Source organism: Cottoperca gobio, chromosome 14, assembly GCF_900634415.1.
Source record: "Cottoperca gobio chromosome 14, fCotGob3.1, whole genome shotgun sequence".
Lineage (NCBI taxonomy): Eukaryota > Metazoa > Chordata > Actinopteri > Perciformes > Bovichtidae > Cottoperca > Cottoperca gobio.
In genome coordinates this window covers 7,473,631-7,496,460 of record NC_041368.1, presented here as the reverse complement: position 1 = coordinate 7,496,460, position 22,830 = coordinate 7,473,631, and the positions used below count along the sequence as shown (strand labels likewise).

At 38.2% G+C, this 22,830-nt stretch overlaps 3 protein-coding genes across 3 annotated transcripts; 1 reads left to right on the top strand and 2 right to left on the bottom strand.

Annotated features, from left to right (window-relative positions):
• Window positions 1-5,034: 5,034 nt before the first annotated feature.
• Window positions 5,035-11,832, top strand: birc2 (baculoviral IAP repeat containing 2). Its single transcript, XM_029448447.1, has 12 exons — window positions 5,035-5,406; window positions 5,528-5,808; window positions 5,989-6,291; window positions 7,051-7,330; window positions 8,297-8,396; window positions 8,514-8,592; window positions 8,696-8,741; window positions 8,912-9,154; window positions 9,292-9,390; window positions 9,941-10,096; window positions 10,430-10,471; window positions 10,897-11,832. Exons 1-12 carry the CDS (start codon window positions 5,313-5,315, stop codon window positions 11,088-11,090), a joined length of 1,917 nt encoding a protein of 638 aa, XP_029304307.1. The 5' UTR covers window positions 5,035-5,312; the 3' UTR covers window positions 11,091-11,832.
• Window positions 11,833-13,138: 1,306 nt separating this feature from the next.
• On the bottom strand, window positions 13,139-15,630 carry rpl23a (ribosomal protein L23a). Its single transcript, XM_029448165.1, has 5 exons — window positions 15,507-15,630; window positions 14,282-14,462; window positions 13,882-14,058; window positions 13,440-13,509; window positions 13,139-13,203 (listed from the first exon to the last, which is right to left on the bottom strand). Exons 1-5 carry the CDS (start codon window positions 15,574-15,576, stop codon window positions 13,189-13,191), a joined length of 513 nt encoding a protein of 170 aa, XP_029304025.1. The 5' UTR covers window positions 15,577-15,630; the 3' UTR covers window positions 13,139-13,188.
• Window positions 15,631-16,345: 715 nt separating this feature from the next.
• ddx52 (DEAD (Asp-Glu-Ala-Asp) box polypeptide 52) lies at window positions 16,346-22,241 on the bottom strand. The gene is made up of 15 exons (XM_029448170.1): window positions 22,055-22,241; window positions 21,552-21,807; window positions 20,353-20,492; window positions 20,074-20,259; window positions 19,796-19,939; window positions 19,312-19,423; window positions 19,149-19,221; window positions 18,592-18,795; window positions 18,421-18,511; window positions 18,180-18,302; window positions 17,932-18,082; window positions 17,526-17,601; window positions 17,165-17,236; window positions 16,726-17,034; window positions 16,346-16,549 (listed from the first exon to the last, which is right to left on the bottom strand). Exons 1-15 carry the CDS (start codon window positions 22,196-22,198, stop codon window positions 16,513-16,515), a joined length of 2,118 nt encoding a protein of 705 aa, XP_029304030.1. The 5' UTR covers window positions 22,199-22,241; the 3' UTR covers window positions 16,346-16,512.
• Window positions 22,242-22,830: the final 589 nt, after the last annotated feature.

Below are 22,830 nucleotides of genomic sequence, written 5' to 3'. Positions count from 1 at the left end.
GTAGTAGTTTCTAGTGTGGATTGTCCATTGCATGGTGGTAAAACTACACCTTGATGTCTTTATTGGATGACTGGCTTCTATTGTTTGTATTTTATTTTACATTCATTAATTTACAGTAACTTCATTGACGTCAGTTGGGTTTGGCAGGAAGTGGCATTTATCTAGTGCAGATTTTATGTTGTACTTTTTAGGCTTGCCACAGTATACAACCTTTCATACTGTAAATGTATGAATCCTAAACATAGCATCCTCCATCCAAGCACAATGTCATCAACAACACTTAACATTTATTTGAATATGCAAATACTTTAATAATAATAAACTTTATTGTAAACTGTACTGTTCACAACAAGCCTTTTGATGATTTGGTCAACTCACCAGGATTATCAACTCAGTGTCTGTATTGCTTTCCAGAGATCCCTGGATTTGGTACATATATTAAAATCAACAATCATCACATAATCAAGTGTCCTGACATACATATGGCATTGAAAGCTTGATTGTTCCCAGCTCTTGAACGCAACATTTTAGGCTAAAGGGATTTTGGGGTAACAATAAAACATTATCTTCATGATGGCCTGAACTCAACCCTAAAAGCTGAGTTTTACACCACTCAATGATGGCAAAGTATCTGAAACTACAGGTACTTTACATAAAGACAGGTAGGCTGAGACAATTTATGCCACCTACTTATGAAAATAGATCATGTGGTATGGTTGCATGCATCAGTACTAAGGTTTGTTGACACATCATAGGGGGTGTGGTTATTGCAGAGGAAGCTAGGGGAATTACAAAACTCTAAACCAACCCCTTTTAAAGGATTCCTTTTGATGACTCAGTGTCCAACCATCTGACTCGTCTTCAACAAGGCCTCTATGTAAGTATCTTATTGTTTTATGAGAGTATTCCTTGTACCATTATTTTAACTTTTAATATTCTTAAATAACCTAAATGACAGGTTTTTACTTTGACAGAGTATTATTGTTGTTGCTATAGTTAAGTCAATTACATATGTAGTTTATATGAAAAGCATCAGCATTGGCTCTGTTTGTAATATATCAAAAATATCTCTTTATATTTTTATTGTACATTTTTATTTGTGTATGTGCCTTTAAATACATAGTAGGTATAAACATATGTACAGTGGTGGAAGTACATTTACTCGAGTACTTTACTACAATACATTTTTGAGATAGTTTAGCCTTACTTGAGTTGTTAAATTGTATGCTACTTTATACTTCTAAATATTGTACTTTTTACCTCACTACAATTACCTGACAGCTGTAGTTACTAGTTACTTTACAGATTAAGATTATACAAACAAAATGATCCGTTTATAAAACATGATACTGTGCTATAATATTATAGAATTTAGCTGTTAATACTTTTGAAATCTTCAATGTAAGACTTTTACTGGTAACAGAGTCATTTTATAGTACGGTATTGCCACCTCACTGAAGTAAAATATATGAGTACTTCTTCCACCACTGCACATGTAGGTATGCTACATTATATGTGTATGAAATTATTATCTGTTCTCATGTAGATATTTTCACACAGGCTATAACCTTTATCCATAATATGAAGATTTATACACAGATAAATCCAGTCATCTTTACATTATATATGGGTTGGTAAATTCAAAAATAAAGTTGTTTCAGAGCAATTGGGACAAAATGAACAGTTTCAGTGTTGGTCTTTATTTTCTACGTACAGCATTTAATTTAATTAATTTATAAGAAAGCTTCCTTGGTGTTTGCGGAATGTCCCAGTTTCGCACTAGGCTAGATGATGTATTTCGGGTACCAATCATGCTGATTTGGACAGTTTGGACTGAGATTACCGGAAGGATTTAATTGAGAAGTTTCTAAAACAAATTATTTATTTTTTGTTCCTATTTGCATTTCAGCTATAACCGGAAGAAGAGGCGGCGCTGTCTGTAACTACGTCGGGAACTGGGACTTTCCATACCGACTGGATAGCGAAACTGTGAGTAGGCTATGCTATACGACTGGAAATTACATGTTACTTAGCTGTTTTATGAATTGTCTCAACCCAGACAGTTTCATTTTCCTTTCTCCGTGCTGCCGCACAGATTATTGAATAACGTTGGACAGTTATTAGCGTTAGCAGACGCTAGCATTAGCATGCTAATGTCCGTTGATCTTGTCAAACTGGTTTCTGTGGGGCGTTAAATGTCACATCATCCAAGAACTGCTAGCTAATTATGTATTTTATTAAATGATTTACTGACGAAACCAATTTAAAATTAAACCAATTCCCTCCTAAATATTAAACGACATAGTGAACGTCAGCTAAAGCAGAATTGGTCCACAACATAACCAGAGCAAAACAGGAAGTGTCTGGTGGCGAGGAAAGTACCTAAGGCCTTTACCATTTCTCAGTTTGTACATTATCGATTCCTTTCCTCGCCTCCTCTCCAAACGTCATAGTCCTGTCCACGGAAGATCCAAGGGGGCGAGGAAGCGAGTCAATGAGAGAGGAGTCAAGGATTTGCACTTGTAAACGTCATGTCACGATTATAGCAGTTGAATTAAAAACATAAGTAATATCCAGGTGAAATGTCAGTGAATGCTGTTACGAGGCGCTACACAAACTGAAGGGCAGGAAGTTTGATCGTACATTTGATCATCTTAAATAACTATAACTTATGAATACAAAAGAAACAGTTACATGTATAGAGTTCTGCTGTGGTTTGACATTATTTCAGCTGTGTGTCACGCCTCTTTTAAACATCAGGTGCCGAAAACGCTTCCGCAAAGGATGCATCAGTGTATCCTTGCTTGTATCTCCTCAGTCAAGCATTGATTATTGGTATTGTCTTCCGGCTGGGTACTGTTACGCTCTGGGCCTTTCTCATTTCTCGATTTTGTGCCTCCTCATCTCCTCCGGCTTCCTAAAATGCATCTTTAAGGATGAGGAGGCACAAAATCGAGAAATGAGAAAGGCCCTGAGCGTAACAGTACCCAGCCGGAAGACAATACCAATAATCAATCAAATATATAAGTTGTCTTTCTCATGAAAGTCTTTAGTTGAACCTTTTTTAATATAACATAAAAGTCAATTTACAGGATTAGGAGTACTACCAATGACGGTTATATATATCTTCCAAATATTCTGACACTAAAATGGCCTTTTTCAGATGGACAAATCTGGAGAAAAAGACTTTGTTCAAGATCAATTTGTCTGATTTGTCTTTATCATAAACACACTCTCGAAAAATCTGACAACACAGAGCGATTACATTTGCAAAACGGTCTCAAACTTTTTAACCAAATGTCAATTTAAGCTTGTGAATGCCCTACCAAACAAATTTCCCTAATGCTAAATATGTCTGTTAGCTGTGTGAATATCTCATGTTAACAAAATAAAATATAAATACATGAGACCGTACTCAGTTAGTAGACAGCATGTGTATACCATTAAATACCATTGGCGCTGCTTGTAATGTGTCATCTCTACTTATAGAGCATCCTTTTTGATACTCAGCCTGTGGAAATGGTTGTTAGCTAATGTCATCTGTGGCTTTGGAAAAGCTTAATAAAGTCTGATAAAATACCCTGACGATGTTATCTGGGTTATCTCGGCTTGGGCTTGGAGACTAAAGGTTTATAACAAAAAGTCTGCATTGCAAACGTGGCAGGAAATTTGAAAGACGTGGGCATTTACCAGGCACAGGAGTCAAACAAAATGATGTCTTTGGTTGCATTATAGGAAATGTAGGATGCGGTAATCAGGACATCTCTGCCTATGTCTCTTCGATTTTGACCATTCTCTTTAAAGTCTGTCTTCTGTGACTTCTACAGCTTTATGGAAATGCAATACAAAATTACGAGTAACTTTGTGTAAAGGAATCATTTAAGTTATTCGTAAAGCAAAAGTCTTAGCAGCTTATGGAATGTGAGAATTTACTGCCTTTCTCTATAACTTGAGTATCAAGTATGAAGCTTTTGGATTGGATGGATTGATTCATTGATAAATATTTGCCAGATTAATTGGTGAAATAATGTTGAAGCCCTTCTTATGTTGTAATTATTCAACAATGAAAGACTGCTCACACTCTTGTGCATCATCCTTCCCAATATTTCACCTTCATTTTTACATAATGTGGCATTGGAGTTAAATGTTTAGAGAAATACTCAAATTCTATAATCTTTACCATTATATGAAAGTGGCCATTAATGGTATTTATGATCCTTTGAAATCTTGCAATTTTGATTAGAAAATAAGGTTATATAGAATTTGACATTGTTAATTGTAATGATGGACCTGGCAAAGGGTCTTTGAGTTTATAAAATATACAGACTTAAAGTGGTTAAAATCCTTGAAGAATTTCTACATAAACACAATTTAACGTTTGCCTAACCCTAATCCTTTTTTTCTGTATTTCTACAGGTCCTGCTATCGTTAAACTAAAGAAGAACGTCCATTATCCTTATCAAAAGGAGGATTAAAACATTTTTATTGGGCTTTTAGTATTCAAATATGGCCGACTAGACGCCTACAAAAGGGATGTCCGAGATGGGGGGAGGGGTTTGAGAGAACATATCCCTTGGTCTGTGTGTGTGTGTGTGTGTGTGCGTGCTTGAGATATTTATTTAATTTCTAATGTTGGTACACATAATCACATTCTACATGTTTAACTATAAATGGTTAGACATGTCTGTGCTAAATATACAAGATAATAAAGTGTATACTGATCCTGGGTGAAGTGACTACAGTGTAATATTATGATTACTTATTTGAGGATGCATTTTAGTTATGCTTTTTAAAATAGTTCCTCTTTTTTTACTCCACGAGATTTGTTTCGTTGGATGTACATGTACTGAGACGGTAACTGAAGGAGAAATGTTGAAGTTTCAGCAGTTAAATACTCAGAGGTAGTACTCTCTACTAGGTACAGGTCAAATGGAGCCAGGTGTAAAGAATATGCTATATATATATATATATATATATATATATATATATATATATATATATATATATATATATATATATATCTATCCCCCATGGCACCTCATGCACTTGGTGTCCAATGATGGTGATTGCTGGGCTGGCAGCTTTGTTTCTTTTTTTAGTAAGTTTCACTCTTAGCCAAGTTCACTTTCTTTTTTGCTGAATTCAATGTTTCTAACTTTTGAATTGAGTAAAACCTGCTCGGCTCCCTGAACTGCTACTTTCTGTTGCAGTGTGAGTGAATGTGTGAAAGTGAGACCTTGGGTTTTCTCAAACCCCTTTCCCTTTTGTAAAGACATCTCTTTTTCTTTATAGTTCTAAACTTAAATACAAAAATGGAAACTCTTGTTCAACTAAAAAGCAACCCGTTTTTGATGGGATTGTGTCGCAACGGGCCTCCACCTGACCTGCAATATGATAACTCCTCAGGTACCAGTCTCTTTAATTGTTGAACTTTATCAGATAACATATTTAAGATTATTTGTGTATCTAACCCTTCTGATATGTTATCGAGGAAATGTGTCAATGTGATGTCGTTTTTATCCCACAGAGCTCTTCCGCATCTCTACCTTTGCTCGATTCCCAGCTTCCGGAGTCACAGAGCGAAGTTTGGCGAGGGCCGGTTGGTTCTACACCGGCGTGGGCGATCGCGTGCAGTGTTTCAGGTGTAACGTGACGGCAGAGGGCTGGCAGGCCGGAGACTGTCCAACAGAGAAACACAGACAGCTCTCTTCTTCCTGCTCCTTCATCCAGAGCCTCCCATCTACAGCCAACCTGCTCTCCTCCTCGCACTCCGCCTTCTCTCCACTCCGCATTGCCCCAGCCATACCAGTAAGTATAGATAGTTGCCCTTATATCATGGATGATCATAACTGAAAAATTGTTAATGAAATAGTTTTGATTTTGAGGACAAAACCTGTTGTTGACATATCAGAGTGCAACGAGTATACTCCTTGGTATATTTTATATAATAGTTTGTTCTTCTTAATATTTTGTGTATTTTTCTTCTAGCTTTCTGGTCCAGCCCCTGCTGCTCCTAACCCGACAGTAAGCCAAGGTGAGGAGCCTGTGGGCTACTTAAATATGGGTTTCTCTGCTCCACCACCCTCCAGCCCCCTCAGCTCTCGTGGTGTAGAGGACATGTCCCACCAGAGACCAACATGCCACAACCCCAGCATGCGCAGAGAGCAGGACCGCCTGGACTCCTTCCACCCCTGGACGCTCTCCATAATAACTCCTGCTGAGCTTGCCAAGGCAGGCTTCTACTACCTGGTCCAGGGCGACCGAGTGGCCTGCTTCAGCTGCGGAGGACAGGTGTGTATCATCCCAGAGACATGAAAACCCAGCTACTCTGTGGAAGAGTGTGTACTGTACATGTAGAAGTACACAGGGTGCAGTGTAAATATCCTTGGGCTGTAACTCAACGTGAGCTCTTACCTGATGCTTGATTCAGAGGTTTTTGAGAGACCAAGCCAACTCAGTGCCCTCTTCTCAGTCACATCAAAAAACATTTTAGAGTACCTATCAATTTTGACTGGGTTTATTTATTTTATTTTCAATACATACATGTTTTTGTTTTTGTGGCCCTGCTCTTCTTGTATGTTGCAGTACTATTTTGTATCACTAGTGTAGTATAACATGAAAACATTTATTAGTATAAAATATCATATTATAGTATGGCATAAAGAAGTTTTATTGTTATTCATATTATGCTATAAAATGTGGTAAAAATGGTAATATAGGACGCCATTAAAGTCATAGTATAGTATGTGATTAAAAATGTCATTTAAAAGTCCTGAAAATTGTCATACTACTTAGTATTTTACTTACACATTTCTATGTTTTGTGTAAGTTTGACCTCTTCTGCCTAAAGCCCCCTGTTTACAGGAGTTTCTAGGAATACACACAGAGGGTTTATTATTATAAAAATAGTTTTTAATTACTGCGTTAACTGATAGAAGTGGGCAGCAGGCTACAGTACGTCCACCACAGTCAGCACCATTCAGGTCAAGTGTGTTTCAGGGTGTTCATGTATTGAACAGTGAACATGACAGAGGTTTTTTGTGTTTGCAGTTGAGTAACTGGGAGCCAGGTGACAGAGCTGTATCCGAGCACCAGAGGCATTATCCAAACTGTCGTTTTGTGCGAGGGGACAGAGCTGACAACGTGTCGCTGGCCGCAGCTGCGTCTGGAGGAGTAACTTCTCAACTGTCTTCAGGAGCCCCCGCTCTCAGTAATGTGTCCAACCCTGCCATGCAGCAGAGCGATGAGAGGCTGCTCACTTTTGTCAACTGGCCATCTCGTATCCCTGTCAGGCCTGAACAGCTGTCTAAAGCTGGTTTCTACTATGTAGGTACGGACAATATTGAAGAGACAAGCTTATCAAAGTTTCTCATATCGGACAGTAACCTGGTAAGGAGCTGCATGTAGCAGCTAGAAGGAGGTTGAATGTTGGACTTGCATTCATCAGGTGGCCAGAACTCAAAATGAAAGCTGATGTGGGTCCATGTCTGCAATATCAACTTTGTATTGTGATAATATGTTAGTGTCAGCTTGTTGCACTCTCCCCAAGTGGCCAACAAAAGTCAGTTATTGGCGGTTTGAGGAGACTGAAACAATATGAAAATCAATTCAGCTTTGACTTTATTAAAAACTAAATAAGTTTTCCACATATATCAATTCAGAAAAACTATTTGCCTCATAAATTGTACAACGTTTTAATGCATTTTTTAGGACCAAAACATTAGCTATGCCCCCCAAAAGTTTAATTTAATTGATGTTATTTTATAGCAAACACTTGAATAGGATCAGGGTGTCTATTTTTCTAAAACAAAAATGCTCCTAAAAAATGTAATCTTAAAGCTGTCATTTAAAAGGTCCGGAAAGTCGTACACAGAACTTCCTGATAATGTGCAGTTCAAAGGTTGGAATAAAAATAAATATTTCCCCTTCCTGGAAACAATTTTAATATCAGTAACAGTGTTTCCCCCCCCTGTTTGGGGGACGTCCACTGCAGACCGGACTTTCCAGCTCAAGTAAAAACGAAACTGGACAACATCTGACAAATACCAAACAGAAATCCTATTAGGGACATCTGGTTATAAACATCTCATGTTAATACTAACTATAGAATTACAGTGTTGTGAGTTTACTACTGAATGTAACTACAAGCGGAAATGAAAGATGAGAAACAAACCTGTATTCAAATTGGTTTCAGTTCAAACATCTTTATCAGGAAAAAACATGTTTGTTTTTCTTTCTTTCTATGGAACCCCCTAAAACCACTCGTCACACTGAAAGCTCTTTGTTTGCCCTAAAGGTCGTAACGATGATGTCAAGTGTTTCTGCTGCGATGGAGGCCTGCGATGCTGGGAGTCCGGAGATGATCCTTGGGTTGAACATGCTAAATGGTTCCCTCGGTAAATGCTGTTTGAAATTTGGTTTTATGGTTGTTTGATTCGGCGTCATAATGTTTTGTCCAGAGCACTTTGTACTGTAGTAAAAATATGAACTTCTTGTTCCTCTGGTAATTGCAGATGTGAATATTTGCTCCAGGAGAAGGGACAAGAGTTTGTTAACCAGATCCAGGCTCGCTTCCCTCGGCTGTTTGAGCAGGTCAGTTGAGAGCATCATAAAAATCTGTTATTGGTTCAAACATTTGGCATAGAACAAGTTGTTAAAAAAATGCTTATTTCCCCCCCCCCCCCCCAAAAAAAAGCTCTTAACAAATGGAGACAGCAGCAGAGAGTTTGTGGATCCACCTGGTGAGTTTGAAATGGTTTGTTGTGTCCTAGTCTAAATGGAGTTTAATGAAATTGAATTATACAATATAAGAGATTTAAAGAGTCACAGACAGACACTTTTCCAAAAAGGATTTTAAAAATGTGGAGGTCCTATCACCCAGCGTGACGTTTCTACTCTCTCTTTCTCTCAGTGATTCACCTCGTGCCAGGAGAGGAGCGGTCCGAGGACGCTGTGATGATGAACACCCCGGTGATTAAGTCTGCTTTAGAGATGGGCTTTGAGCGTAGCCTAGTCAAGCAGACGGTCCAGAGCAAGATCCTGACCAGCGGAGAGAACTACAGGACAGTCCAGGAGCTGGTTTCAGACCTGCTCAGTGCCGAGGACCAGAAAAGGGAGGAGGAGCGAGAGATGGTTGCGGAGGCGATGGCATCAGGTATAGCTGACAGTGAAAAAATATGGATGTCTCTGCAATGTATGGTCCATGAAAATAAACAACTAGGAGCGTTTGTTGTCCCGATCAGCTGCTCTGGACATTTGAATAAATTCTTTTATTGTTTTCTTTTGTTTCAGATGGTTTCACCTTTGTGAAGAGACACCAGGCAGCGTTGATCCAGCGTCTGAAGAGTGTGGAGCCAGTGCTGGAGCATTTAAGAGAGCAAAATGTGTTATGTAAGTTTCTCTTTTTTTCCCATTTTTTAATGTTTTAATAACTGTTGCTACATCTTTTAAATGTTACAAGTAGAAAGGACAGTTAATTAGTTACTTTGAGGTGCATGATTTAGTTTTTTAAGAGCTGAATAACTAAGAGCTAAGAGAACTAAATAAGACAATAACTGAAAATTCCAAGTGTAGGAATATATTGAATAAAGTAGGCAGGTTAAATAAAGACCACTTTTCATAAATGATCTGACAATTTGTCACTACAATGAGATTTATAACTTATTAATGGTAAATAATAATAATAATAACAGAGTTTTCCCACGAGCCTGTTTGGGCTGCACAGTAAAGTGTGTAACTGTCAGTGTAATAATGAGTCAATAAATATACCAGATTTATGTAATTATGTTCCAAATGTACACTCAGTGGTTAAAAATATTAAGATAATATCATGACTGACGAGCAATTGTTCAGCAAAATCAAGTTTGTGATGATTATGCAGCTATAGCATCTAGAGTTCAACCTCTCGATTGTGAGTAACTCTTCCCTTTATAACCTCCAGCTCCAGAGGAGTATGGCGGTCTTAAGGCTCAGACGTCGGCTCAGCAGCAAACTGCCAGGCTGATAGAGCTCGTCCTCACCAAGGGGAACGCTGCAGCCGAGGTCTTCCGCAACTGGATCCAGAAAAACGACGTCCACCTGCTCAGAGATCTCATGGGTACGTCTTTCCCACCATAATACACTTGTCAAAGAAAGAACATGCGTGTGCTCTAACTGAGCATTACAGCTAAACACATTTGATATATTTGGCCACTAAGTGTGTATGCAGATGAACTTGTATCTCAATAACACCATGTTCAAACAGTCGTTTAGTGGTTTATTCAAGTCTAGAGTGCAGCCACAACACAAAACGTCTGTTTGTCTCAAAAGCCCAACAATTAAGCATAAGATAGCTGTTAAGAAGTGTAAAGTATGTTTCTATTTAGAGTTTGTTTCCATTGTGTATTAACCAAAGTCTAAACTAGCTACATGTTGTCTTTCATATTTTCAGCCCAATCAAACGAAGCTGCATCACCAAGCCAAGATCTTTCAGGTATTAAGACAAACATAAGAACTTAATATCCTGCCAATGTAATGTTTTGTGCGTCTTTGAGTTACAAGAAAAGCGCTATACAAGTCTAATGTATTATTATTATCATTAATTGTTTTAACGCTGAAGCACTGTGTAACTTTTATTTTAAAAAGACGTTTATCTTTACTTAATAACGGTGCCATGATGTGAAATGAAAACGTTACATGATTACTATAGGGCATGTGTCCATCTAAAGAATGAGAAACGGTAAATTTGACACTGATATTTCTGAGACTTCTTGTAGCGTTTACACAATGGATAACTTTCCTTTTTCTAAGAGGAACGGACCGAGTAGCATTAAACTCCAAGCAGGAATGTAGACCAACATGTTCGATTTTAAGATGAGAAAGAAGAAAGAAAGAAAGAAAATGTTTCTCTTTTCACAGACCTCCCCATGGAGGAGCAGCTGCGGCGCCTGCAGGAGGAGCGTACCTGCAAGGTGTGTATGGATAAAGAAGTCAACATCGTGTTCATCCCCTGTGGACACTTGGTGGTGTGCAAAGAGTGCGCCCCGTCACTGCGAAAGTGCCCAATCTGCAGAGGCCTGGTTAAGGGCACGGTCCGAACCTTCCTCTCATAACCAGAAGGAAGTGTTCTCTGTCGCACAAAGATGTTTGAATGTAAGCAATATGATAGAAATGTATGTACAGCTGAGACATAACCTTATCTGATAGAGATGTAAGAATACAGTCAGTTGTAATGTTCAGTACACGACTCAGTTTTATAACTAGACTGAGTGATATGTTTGAAACAATCATACTTTTGCTTTTAATTAATAGGCATCATCACAAATTTCAATGACTTATTCTGTGAAATGACTTAAGATTGTATTATACGAATATGATTCCTTTGAAGTTCTATAACAGCGGCCCTGCAGTAAATATCAGTTTGGTAAAGGTTTGAATCTATTTCTTTTCTTAATTGTCAGACTTATCAATAAGATGGTCAGCACTCACTGAATAAATAAAACAATCTCTAAATAATGCAACTTGATGAACTTTGGCAAGTTATATATACTGCAGGGCTTTTGACTTTACTTGTGAAATTATAACCAAATTATAGCTCATAACACATCTTTTAGCAAATTTAACTGACTTTGTAAATTACTGTGTACTTTACATCTCCAATGTAATAGCTTTTGTATTTATTTTAATTAAAACATGAATATATTCTCTGTTCTTTAGTAAAGGTAATCATGTACTGGTCGTCAATGACATCTGGCGATACTAGTCCAGCATTTTCCCTGAGCAAATGGACAACATTCAGTCAAGTGGTCTGCACTTCCTATGTGAATGCAGGAACAATAATAAACCTGGTACCAACATGTGCTTCATACTTACACTAATCTAAGGTACCTATTAGCATTACTTGTACTATAGTTTGATTCCGATTCAGTTTTTCCTTTTTTAATACCATTAGTAGGGCTTGAGTTAAATCAGCAGATAAGATGCAGCAATAACATTTTAATTGTAAGTCTAACTCCAGTACATACACTAATCGAGGTTAGTTATGCATCTGATTCTGAATGGAAGCCATTTGTTTTAGTAAACTTGCACAATGTGGCATTGTTAGAAGATGGATGCTCTGACACGCATCCAAGAGGAAACTACGGAAAAATGCATAGTATACAAGGTCATGAAATAAATCTACCATCATAAAATGACTTAAGTATTAGTATGCCATTGGTCATAAATGCATTAAAAGCCCACTGCATTAATCTATTTCCATTATAAAAATTAAGAATATTTCAAACACTGATGGCAACTGCTCACAATCTGTAAAATTGAAAATAAACTGATGCAATGGAATTTCAAATACTTAATAGAATAGAAAAATTAAAGTATATGCCAATTATTCAGTTCTAAGTGTCTAAAGCAGTGGTTCACAAACTGTGACCAAGGCACACCTGTATTCATATCCGGGCAAAATCTCTATAACACAGTATCAGTTATCACTCTGAAAATGTATTTATCCTAGTCCTTGTAAAATAGCTATTCTCCTTCACGAGCCTTTGATGTGTCACTAATATTTCCCACCAAATCTTATTTAAGTGCATGCTTTACGTATTTACATTCTCTCTACTCTGCTTCGCGAAGGGAGGAGCTCCGCTTCCGTGCGCACACACCTACAGTCAGAGACAGAGCAGAGGAAAGCTAAGGCGAGAACTTAAAAAATCTGCACCACGCCACCTGATCCAGCTTAGTAAACATAGGGGAAACACTGAAGTAAATAAAAAAATCATTCATAACCTTTTGTACAGTTAAATGCAATAGGTTTAATTGTTTCAAAATCCCACGGCACACTGGAACCACTGGTCTGAAGGCGAACCCTAAATGCAGCTTGAAACCTGCAGGGGTGTGTTGGCTGGCATTGTTTTTTAATTTAAGTATCTTTTTTTGCGCTACTGGTTACAGTAAACAGACTACGGCGGAATAAATAAATAACTTGGGAGGTCTTGCACCCTGTAATAAGCTCGCCATACTCATTTAAAAAAAATGAAACAATCAGAATTCAGTTAATAACAAAACTTATTTGTCCTGAAAAATATTGTAATGAACTCAGTGGCAAAAAAAAAGCATGCAAGCATTTAGTGTGAAGACAACTCACAAAACACAGACACTGAATCAGTTGTAGTTTATACAAATATTTATTCTTCCACAAGTCTTTGCGGCCACAGTTTAGATGATGCCAATCTGTAGAGAAGAAAAAGACATGAATTACACAATGTTCTTCAACAGAGAGAATACATCGGTACCTGCACTATCTGGCATCAGTGGTTCCTTTGAATCATCATGAACATTCAGACATGATAAAAGTTAACATCATTTGCACAGAATTGACAACTTCTGAAAGCAAATACAACCATTGTGTTGAATTTAATTAGCTTTCAAAACACCCCGTTTGCCCTGCTGAAGGATCGAGGATTTACCTTGTTTGCAACATCCAGCGCATCGTAATCTGGTGCGAGACGAACATACGCCTTCTTCTCACCGTCAGGCCTGAACAAGGGTCAGAACAAAGCGGACACGTAAGATGAAGCAATGAAAGGGAAGTGGTATATAATGTATGCTACCATGTTTATATTTATAATGATATAAGCAGCTTGAGGACCAATGTAGACCACATTTTAACCAATCTTCTACTCAAATTATTTTCAATTTGTCATAACACACATGTAATGTCAGAAAATCACTCGCCAGCCAAAAAATTAAACGTGTGATTACAGTGGGCCAACCGACTCTACTGTTATGGCTTGAATTATGAACAATATATTATAAAGGAGTGCACAATAGTTTGATCAAACCAGTAATCTAGTTTCCAACCAGACACCATGAAACTGGCATTCAGCTCAGCCTGGTTTAGATTTTTACCTGATGAGTGTGTTGACTTTGGCGACATCAATGTCGTACAGCTTCTTGACCGCGTGTTTAATCTGGTGTTTGTTTGCCTTGACATCCACAATGAACACAAGTGTGTTGTTGTCTTCAATCTTCTTCATTGCGGACTCTGTTGTCAAGGGGAACTTGATGATGGCATAGTGATCCAGCCTGCAGGGAAATATGCATGTCAGCAATCACACTTTACTGGTCCAGTCTACTAATCAGACATGTTAATATCTACAAGTACATTACGTAACATGTACCTTAGTTGGATGCATCAGTAGTTTATAAAGCTAGAATCATGCTTTTTCATACTTTGATCGCATTTACCATCATATGCACCAGGTTTAATCCATGCATTTTCCCACAGCATGCAGTTCCTGTTACTCACTTGTTCCTGCGAGGAGCACTCTTGCGGGGATACTTGGGCTGCCTGCGCAGACGAAGGGTTTTAGGGCGACGGAAGGTGGGAGAAGTCCTGATCTTCTTCTTCCTCTGGCTGTGTACACCCTTGAGCACAGCCTTTTTGGCCTTCAGAGCCTTTGACTTGGCCTCAGTCTTGACAGGGACCGCTTAAAGAGAAATAAAATGTGTTAGACTTGTTTGAAATTTGGTAATATACCACATGACATGGAAGTGTTGCAATCATCAAGTTGATCTCCATTTCATGTATTTGACATGTTGCTCATTGGTTATCTCGACTAAAAGGAGTACTTTTATTCAATTTAGCCAACAGTGATCCATTTGCCATTTTGCTTGAGGAGTGTCATCAGGTAAGGCTACATTTACAATGACAAGCTGAGCCATTAAAAAAAGATTCACTTTTGCATGAAGCTACAGATGACATCCAAGCCACTGAAGCCCACTTCTAGGACAAATTAGTGTTCAAACTTAACTTATGTACAAGTGATAAATACATTAACTCAAGAGACCGCATCTCTTAATGTTATTAGCGCATATTATTTAGAAAACGGCATTTAAGTTACTTTACCAAATATCACTTGGCAGGGAAAAACTAACGTTACTCTTTAATACTGACACACATGACTAGCACGTAAATGCCATACACCCCCCCCAGGATTTTACGTTAATGAACCAATAATGATATTATCGACAAATAACGAAATGGCCACGGTTTTAGACGTTGCACTTAGTTTTCTTGTAGCGTTAATACAACAGCATCTTAAACTGCTAGCTTTCACGTGTAGCTAATGAATCGTTTCAAACAGTGCTAACATCACAAAAACAGCTAATGAACGAACCGGTTATACAATAAGGACTATGGCTACTAAGACATTAACACTAACTAGCCAAGTTATGTCCATAATAGACTGTAGGAACAAATCAGGACGGAATAAGAGTTGTTCATAGAAATCCATTTGGTGAGCAGCGTCAACGCTAACATGCTATTATTAGCTTAGCATCACGTTCTAGGATACATGCCGGAGAAGCAGTCTGCGTTATATAACGTATTTAGACCGTTGACGGCAATATTCTGACATTATTTTAACCACTGTCAGTTCATCCTTACATTTCGGGGGTATCTAATGTACCGAAGACGCGATATAGTGAAGAAATGCACGATTTATTCCTTGAAAATCATTAGATTGACATACCTTCCTTCTTCACCTTCGGTGCCATGTTGAGAAAGGAAGATTGACCGGGGTTTCCTGCTGTATAACGCATGGGCGAGATCACGTAGCAGATATATCGCGATAGTTAGATGAGACCCAATCAGAGTTCATTACCATATGTATTGAAGATATAACGTATAAAGTATTATATGACTGTATATGTGACTATATTATCTGTTAACAATTACATTTGGAGAGATAATCTTTCGTTTTCGGTGGTAGGGTAACATTTGTATTAACTGGGATAATGCATTTTCCTTTGTTTTAAACAAGATTGCTGTGAAAGCTTAAATATCTGTTATTTGTTAAGACATGGCACTGTATGTATATTATTTGTTTGCTTTTTTCATGAAAAACTGCCAAGCTGAAGCAAATTGAGTTACAAGTTGGCTTTCATCGTTTATCAACAATTATTTTCTTGCCGATTTTTTCATTAGGCCAACATATAAAGAATTATTCCTGTCAATAGGGTCTGAATATTACTCTTATCAGGTCTAGCGGGATGTGTGATGGGTAAAATTGTGATGTTAGGTAATTGCTGGGTATTAACATTTTTAGAGAACTTGTTTCTTAAACTCTACTAGAACTGCATTTACTTAGTTTTATTTGTATTACAAAAGACTTTGAAACTTGAAATTGAACACCCTTATCTTGTTCAGTGTCAAGATGAAGGTGAATCTAGTTTGTTAGTTGAACATAATCATTCATCAATCAATAATTAATTAGTCTTCATTTCTCTTTATTAACATTTCTTAAAATGTTCAAACTGCAGATGAGTAAATGTAACCAAAATAGAAAACAATAACACACACATATATATATATATATATATATATATAAACTGTTTATTTTATACTCTGATAATACAAAGCACAAATATGAAAATTAGCAGTAAATCAGTCGGCAAGATGTATTTATAACAACAACAAAAAATAAAAAATAAAGAATCCACGTCCATCTTCCATCAGTCTGCTTGTACCAATCTCCTCTAATCCTCTTGTGGCTTATTTTTATTCCCCTTTTTCCTGGTGGACAGAGTTGAAAAACATATACAATATAAAAAGCATGTCACATGAAGCACACTGTCAGATAAAAAGTCAACTGTTATGGCATAAAACAGATCTAGTTAGACAATTACTTTCTGCATATAAACAATTGGTTGTATCTGGTTTCCAGTATAATCATACAGAGGTTTACTTACTTTTTTAACTTGGCTACAGAGGAATTTGATTCCGTCTTCTGCGACGCCTTCTTGTTCTTTTCTCTTGCCCCTTCTTTCTGGGTTTTATTTCTTCTCTTCAGTTCTATTCCTTTTGTCTTCTTTTTCCCTTTCTGCTGTTGCACTGCTGTTTGAGATACATTTTCTCCTTTCTGCTCTCCACCCGCTTCTGGCTTCTCCACATTCTGTCCTTTATTTTGGGCTTTACCTTTGTTCTTCATTAAGAAGCGAGGAGTTGTGCAAATGGTGCTTCTCTTGGGAGGTCTCTTCTCAAGTCTCCGTTTCACTTTGCTAAACACAGACAAATGCAAATGGTCTATTACAATCCTATTACCAAAATTAATTTAGCAAAAAATAAAAGAGCAAAACCAAAATGTATTGGTTATTGTGAAACTTCATTATCATCATCCATCTCCTTTACCTGTGTATCTTCTTGAAGCCAATCATGTAGTCGGGTACCGGACAGCCAGCTTGCTTGATGACATTAGCGATGCTGTTAGAAAGAGATGCAAAGAGAAATATATTCAGAAAAATGTGTAAATTGTATAACACTTCACATTTTGGGGCCTGAAAGTTGTGGTTGTAGACATACCGTGATGTCATGTTTGACCTGGTGCTAATAACCACCAAACATAACATCTGATGACCCGTCTGCCTCACCTGAAGTTTGCTGTGTTATCACCACAACTGGACTTTGATATAAAGTAATTTTCCAGATTCACACACCCAAAAACAAGCCTTACATGTTTATCTACAGAGGAAGTCGGTTTGCATCCACTTACCTGCGCAGCAGTGGCTTGTCATTTTCTGTGAAGAAGGTGATGGCCTTCCCCTGATGTCCAGCTCTACCAGTCCGACCTGCGGAGCAGCAAACACAATGTTAGAAATAGGTAACTAAAATCAAGCAATCCAATTGGTTCATAGCTGTGGCATATTAACCACATACCACGGCTATGACGTCTAATTCCTTTGTCGAATTCAGTATCCCTTTGTGTCTGATAAAAAAGGCATTTAATTCACAATGATAATTGACAATAAAATAAACAAAACAAAATCATCTTCAGGTTTGTGAAGCTGTGCTCAGAAAATGTTTGGTCTTTTTAAATATGTCTACTAACTAGTCTGTTAATGGTTTCTTCCCTCTACAAGATGATCTTATTGTGAAAGGAAAGATTATACATAACGAACCAATTCGGTGGATATACTCCACAGAGCTGGTGGGGAAGTCGTAGTTCAGCACGAGGTTGACTCCTTTGAAGTCGATTCCTCTGGCGAGCAAAGCCGTGCAGATCAACACCCAAATCTTACCGGACCGGAAACTGTTTACTACGTTGTCCCTCTGAAAGAGAAAAGCCACAGAGGAGGATAAATACAAGCTTGCACTTCAGGGACACAGAGAGGACCCATAATACAGTGTATTAAGTGTCTTTATGTACCTGCTGCTGTGTGCGGTCTGCGTGGATCACGTCTACATTGATGCCTTCGTACACTAACTCGTGGAAAAGCTCCCGTGCTCGGTCGATAGACTGCACAAACACCAGCATGGGCGGCAGGAAACCCTGGAAATGACAAGGAGGACATTTAATCTTAGGCTGTAGAGAAATAGAGCTTGTAAATTAGTTGAACAATCTCAATTATTTACAAGCTTGAAAAGTAACTTCTCTGGAGTGTCCTTACCTTTTTGATGATATCCCTCATGGCCACCAGTTTGCCGTTCTCTGTCCCAACAAACAGCAGCTTCTGTTCCACCGTCTCCACTGCCGCATTTCTGAGAAGATGATAAAGTCATTTATCATCTAATATTATATAAATTCATCAAAGTAAGGAGTTATACATGTAGATTTTTACCTGTGTCCAATGTTGACAGACACCAGGTTGTCGAGGTTCAGACGGCACCACTGCTCTACATCTGGCGTGCAGGTGGCGCTGAAGAAAGCCCTGCGCACCTTTGAACCAGAACAGGCCTGAAAAACTTCGGCGAGCTGCTCCCTGAAGCCCGTCTTACCGCCCTCAAACAGCTTGTCGGACTCATCGACAATCAGCCACTCCACACTGAACAACAACAAGAGACGATAATCAATAAGTGTTATTTGTGGCATTTCTTTACTTTATTTGACAGTTACCGTGGAGACGAAGACAAGAAACAAGAGGACAGAGCGGGGTATGGAATGAAAAAACTATCTCTTAAAGATTCTTTCATTCCTGACAGTGTTGGTTATTTTTACACTCCATACTCAGGTGTTTTTGTGAAAAGTATATACTCTATTGTCTTTTAGGATACGTGTAGTTTCTCTCGTACATGTGCACTGTTGATCCACTGATCAACAGGTGGCGGCATTGCTGTATGTCTGTGCGCCAAAGGCAGTGAAGAAAACAACTTCAGAGAGCAAACAATTCAGTGTTACCTGCTGAGGTCGAGAGCTGGAGGATCCTGATTGAGAAGGAAGACGAGTCTGTTTGGAGTACTGACCAGTATATCTGCACAGAAATGTAGGATATAAACAGTGAGATAAAGACAATTCATATTTCATATTTACATTTGTCTGTGAAAACATTTGCATTTCTTACCGTATTTTTTGTTTGACTGTGGTCCATATTTCTTGGCTGCCAGAGAGGCTTTGTCTATGATGTGAACTCTAAATCCTACTCCCTCTGAAAGGCGGAGCAGCTCTCTGTAGGTCTAAACGCAAAACAGTGTGTGATCATTTGACAAAAGGCAACTTAAGCAGTAGCTGAAACGCCCACTGTATTCAAAGAGAAATATAAGATGATAATAAAGCACCGCAGTGAAGGGAGTCCAAAATTACTCCAAAAAGCTGTCACTATAATAGAGTAGAGTATGAACTAATTAGGTATTAGTATTTAATAGAAAAATCTGTGCAAGAATAATAATTACTATGGATAATATAAAATACAAATTGAAGATAAATATATGAACAATTACAAATGCAGAAAAACTGGACTGGAAAGCTTGATAATGTAAAGTGAAACTGAAATCTTCTAATAAAAACGGGCATAATAGCGAACAGACCAGTGTGCGTGTGTTTTGTACCTGGTTGGCCAGTTCTCTGGTCGGGGCGATGATGACAGCTCTGAAGCCCAGGTTGGTTGGCTGCTGCAGGTGGGCAAGCAGTGGGAGACAGAAAGCCAAAGTCTTTCCGGATCCCGTAGGAGCGCATGCCAGGAGCTCCCGACTCTGACCGAGAAAAAACAGACACAGAAATTCTCACATAACCATGGTATGTTATTTACCAACCACTGTGTGTGTGTGTGTGTGTGTGTGTGTGTGTGTGTGTGTGTGTGTGTGTGTGTGTGTGTGTGTGTACTCACATGCATCATGAGCGGTATCGCCTGCATCTGTACTGGCGTCGGGGAACTCAGCCCCGCGTCTTTGATGTTCAGAAGGACACGCGGGTTGAGGCGATACTCGGACTGCAGTTCCTCAAACGTGCACACGGGGTCGGGTATGTCGCAGCCGTGCACATTTATACGGTGTTGAGAGCGAATACGATTCACCTAAAATTAAATATAGAGAAAACGATTTTACAAATAATGTCATAACATCTCTTCATCCTTTTCTTGTGCTGTGAGTTGGGCCTGTTTGAAGACCTTTTCCTGATGAAGATGCTTCAGCCTCTTCAGCGAGGATTTCTCCTTCACATCACTCGGCAGGTTTTGGATCTTTCTGTCCAGTGAGGATGTCCAAGCGATGCCGCTTCCCTCGGTGTCTTTCAGCGCTCTGCCACCAGCTGTAGTCAGGAAGAAGAGAGCAAACAGCAGTGAGTCTCTGACATCAAGTTCTTTTCAAATGTCATCACATGCCACTGCTGTAATGTGAAATTGCCATTATAAAAACACATTGAAAAGAGCCATTTAGGATTGGTTGAAATGGATAAAATCACAGGTCACTTTGTATTACTATATCAATAAATATTTTTGATCAAGTGCGTTTTCTGAAATTCAATTGAGAAACTGTTTATGGATAAAATAGAAAGATAGAAGAAATCTTGTATCGTTATAAACCAGTCCTGCTCAGTGCAACATTGCGCGCAATGGACAAATACCACAGATATGTTGCAGCTACCTCTGTGTAAACAGTATGGAAAACAATCTGAGAGTTTACAAAATGATGTTATCTAACATTACAACCTGGAATTGCAATATTACAAAGTCGACGTTCACAAAACAAAAAACAAGAGACTTTTATTACATATAAGGCAGGTAATTTCTATCTCTGCAACACTAACTTTGTGTTTTAATATTGCACATTATACTAGGGCCGCAACTAATCATATTTTTTGTTATTGATTCATCAACCAATTTTAATTACTCAATTAATTATTAAGTGTATATTTAAAACATTTTTTAAGTAAATAAAAAATCCTCACACTTGGGCCTAGATAATTGTGGGCATTTTTGCTTACTGACCTACGTAAATTGTTTAATGGTCTAATTTTCAGCCGTACAAATCAGATACATTTCTGCATTTCAACTGTTTTACAGGGCTAACTTTCTGTCTCTATAAGTTGCATAATAAAGACATTACACATAATTAATTATATTCTTGAACTGTTTGTACATGTATCATATAGCTCATGCATATAAAACTATCTGTAAATTCCAAAACATCTGAAAACAGCTGATAATTAATCAGTTGTTAACCCTTAACCCTATCCCACCTCAGCGAATGAAGAAAACAAAATTGATTGTTTACACTTTTTGTACGTCGCTTTGGAGAAAAGCGTCAGCTAAATGAACTGTAATGTAATGTAATAATCTAGTGTTCAGCAAACAGTCACACCCTTTACCTTCCACCTGGTCGCGTTTTGTCTTTTTCTTTTGTGTCCCCACGTCTTTCTCTTCATCCTTTTGCTTCCTTTTGCCTCCTGCACCAGACTCTTCACTTTCACTTCCCCCCTCATATTCCTCTCCATCATCATCATCATCATCATCATCATCCAGTACTACAGCACTGCTCTTGGATCCATTGGCAGGTCCTGTGCCAAAGTAGTCGATCGCAGAGAGAGCATCTGCGGACGCATCACCTCCGTGAGACCTGGCAACCTGTAAAATAAGACACGAGTACAGTCACCATTATTTAATAATACACGTGTGAGACATATTGTTCCACCACTCATCTAATTAAAAGCGACATTAAAGCCCCCCACATCCCTAAAATGTCAAAAAGAAATACCCGAAAAACAAACAGTGCAGCGCACTTTCACACTTTAACATATATTAAACTGTTGTTCGTGCTGTTACCAATCATACTTTTTTAAAGTATATCATCAGCTATTCATGTTTAGTTTACCTTAAACCGAGCGGCGTCTTGACCAAATCTCTTCAAGTCAAATTTAGCTCCAGCTCCGAGTTTCCGAAACAACTCGAAGGCGTCCATTTCTACAGCAGCGTGGTCGTTCCGCATCCAGGCATCACTAGTCAACATCCGGCTCATCGACCTGCAGCTATGAACACTGGTGCCCCCTGTGGGCTGAGGGTAACACTCCCAGTGTTAAAGTGTGAGGAAAATAACATACATGTACCAGTAATAAACAGTGTAGAGTGACAGTTGCAGTCGTTATAACATAGAATCAAACCACCAGCCACACGATTTAAGTGTAAATGTAGATGAAAAGATTTTTTATTGTATAGTATCAGTGGTGGAATGTAACAAAGTACTGAAGTACACATTTGAGGTACTATCAGCTTGAAAATGGATTGTCTCAAAGCTGAAAACATGACAGCGATTCTGCAAACATTATGATCTTATAGAATATGATCACTTTAAAAGACTATTTTCAGTCAATGGTGGCTATTTGAGTGTATATATTATTGTACTTTTTTACTCCTTAACAGATTTCTATTTTTCTATTCACAGGAGACCTGATAAAATAATTGTATCTTATTTTGTGAATTTTATCAAGAGAAATTGGCAACTTTCCAGTTTAGATAGTGACCCGTATGGGTACAAGTTCTTACTTGTACACTTTAGTAATTTAAATCCAATGTCAACTCCAGGAAAACAGCATGTTTGAAAGGCAGAGCAGGTAAAATATTTCTCTAAACATCGACACCTACTGTATATAA

Excerpts from the sequence above, each read along its gene's own strand:
- rpl23a (XM_029448165.1), bottom strand. The coding sequence starts at position 15,576 with ATGCGTTATACAGCAGGAAACCCCGGTCAATCTTCCTTTCTCAACATG. Across the intron at positions 14,463-15,506 it reads ACCGAAGGTGAAGAAGGAAG|CGGTCCCTGTCAAGACTGAG; the intron begins GTATGTCAATCT and ends TTTCTCTTTAAG. Across the intron at positions 14,059-14,281 it reads AGTGCTCCTCGCAGGAACAA|GCTGGATCACTATGCCATCA; the intron begins GTGAGTAACAGG and ends ATTTCCCTGCAG.
- ddx52 (XM_029448170.1), bottom strand. The coding sequence starts at position 22,198 with ATGAGCCGGATGTTGACTAGTGATGCCTGGATGCGGAACGACCACGCT. Across the intron at positions 18,303-18,420 it reads TGAGGGATATCATCAAAAAG|GGTTTCCTGCCGCCCATGCT; the intron begins GTAAGGACACTC and ends TGTCATTTCCAG. Across the intron at positions 17,602-17,931 it reads GGAGTATATCCACCGAATTG|GTCGGACTGGTAGAGCTGGA; the intron begins GTTCGTTATGTA and ends GCTGCTCCGCAG.
- birc2 (XM_029448447.1), top strand. The coding sequence starts at position 5,313 with ATGGAAACTCTTGTTCAACTAAAAAGCAACCCGTTTTTGATGGGATTG. Across the intron at positions 7,331-8,296 it reads AGCTGGTTTCTACTATGTAG|GTCGTAACGATGATGTCAAG; the intron begins GTACGGACAATA and ends TTTGCCCTAAAG. Across the intron at positions 9,391-9,940 it reads AAGAGAGCAAAATGTGTTAT|CTCCAGAGGAGTATGGCGGT; the intron begins GTAAGTTTCTCT and ends TATAACCTCCAG.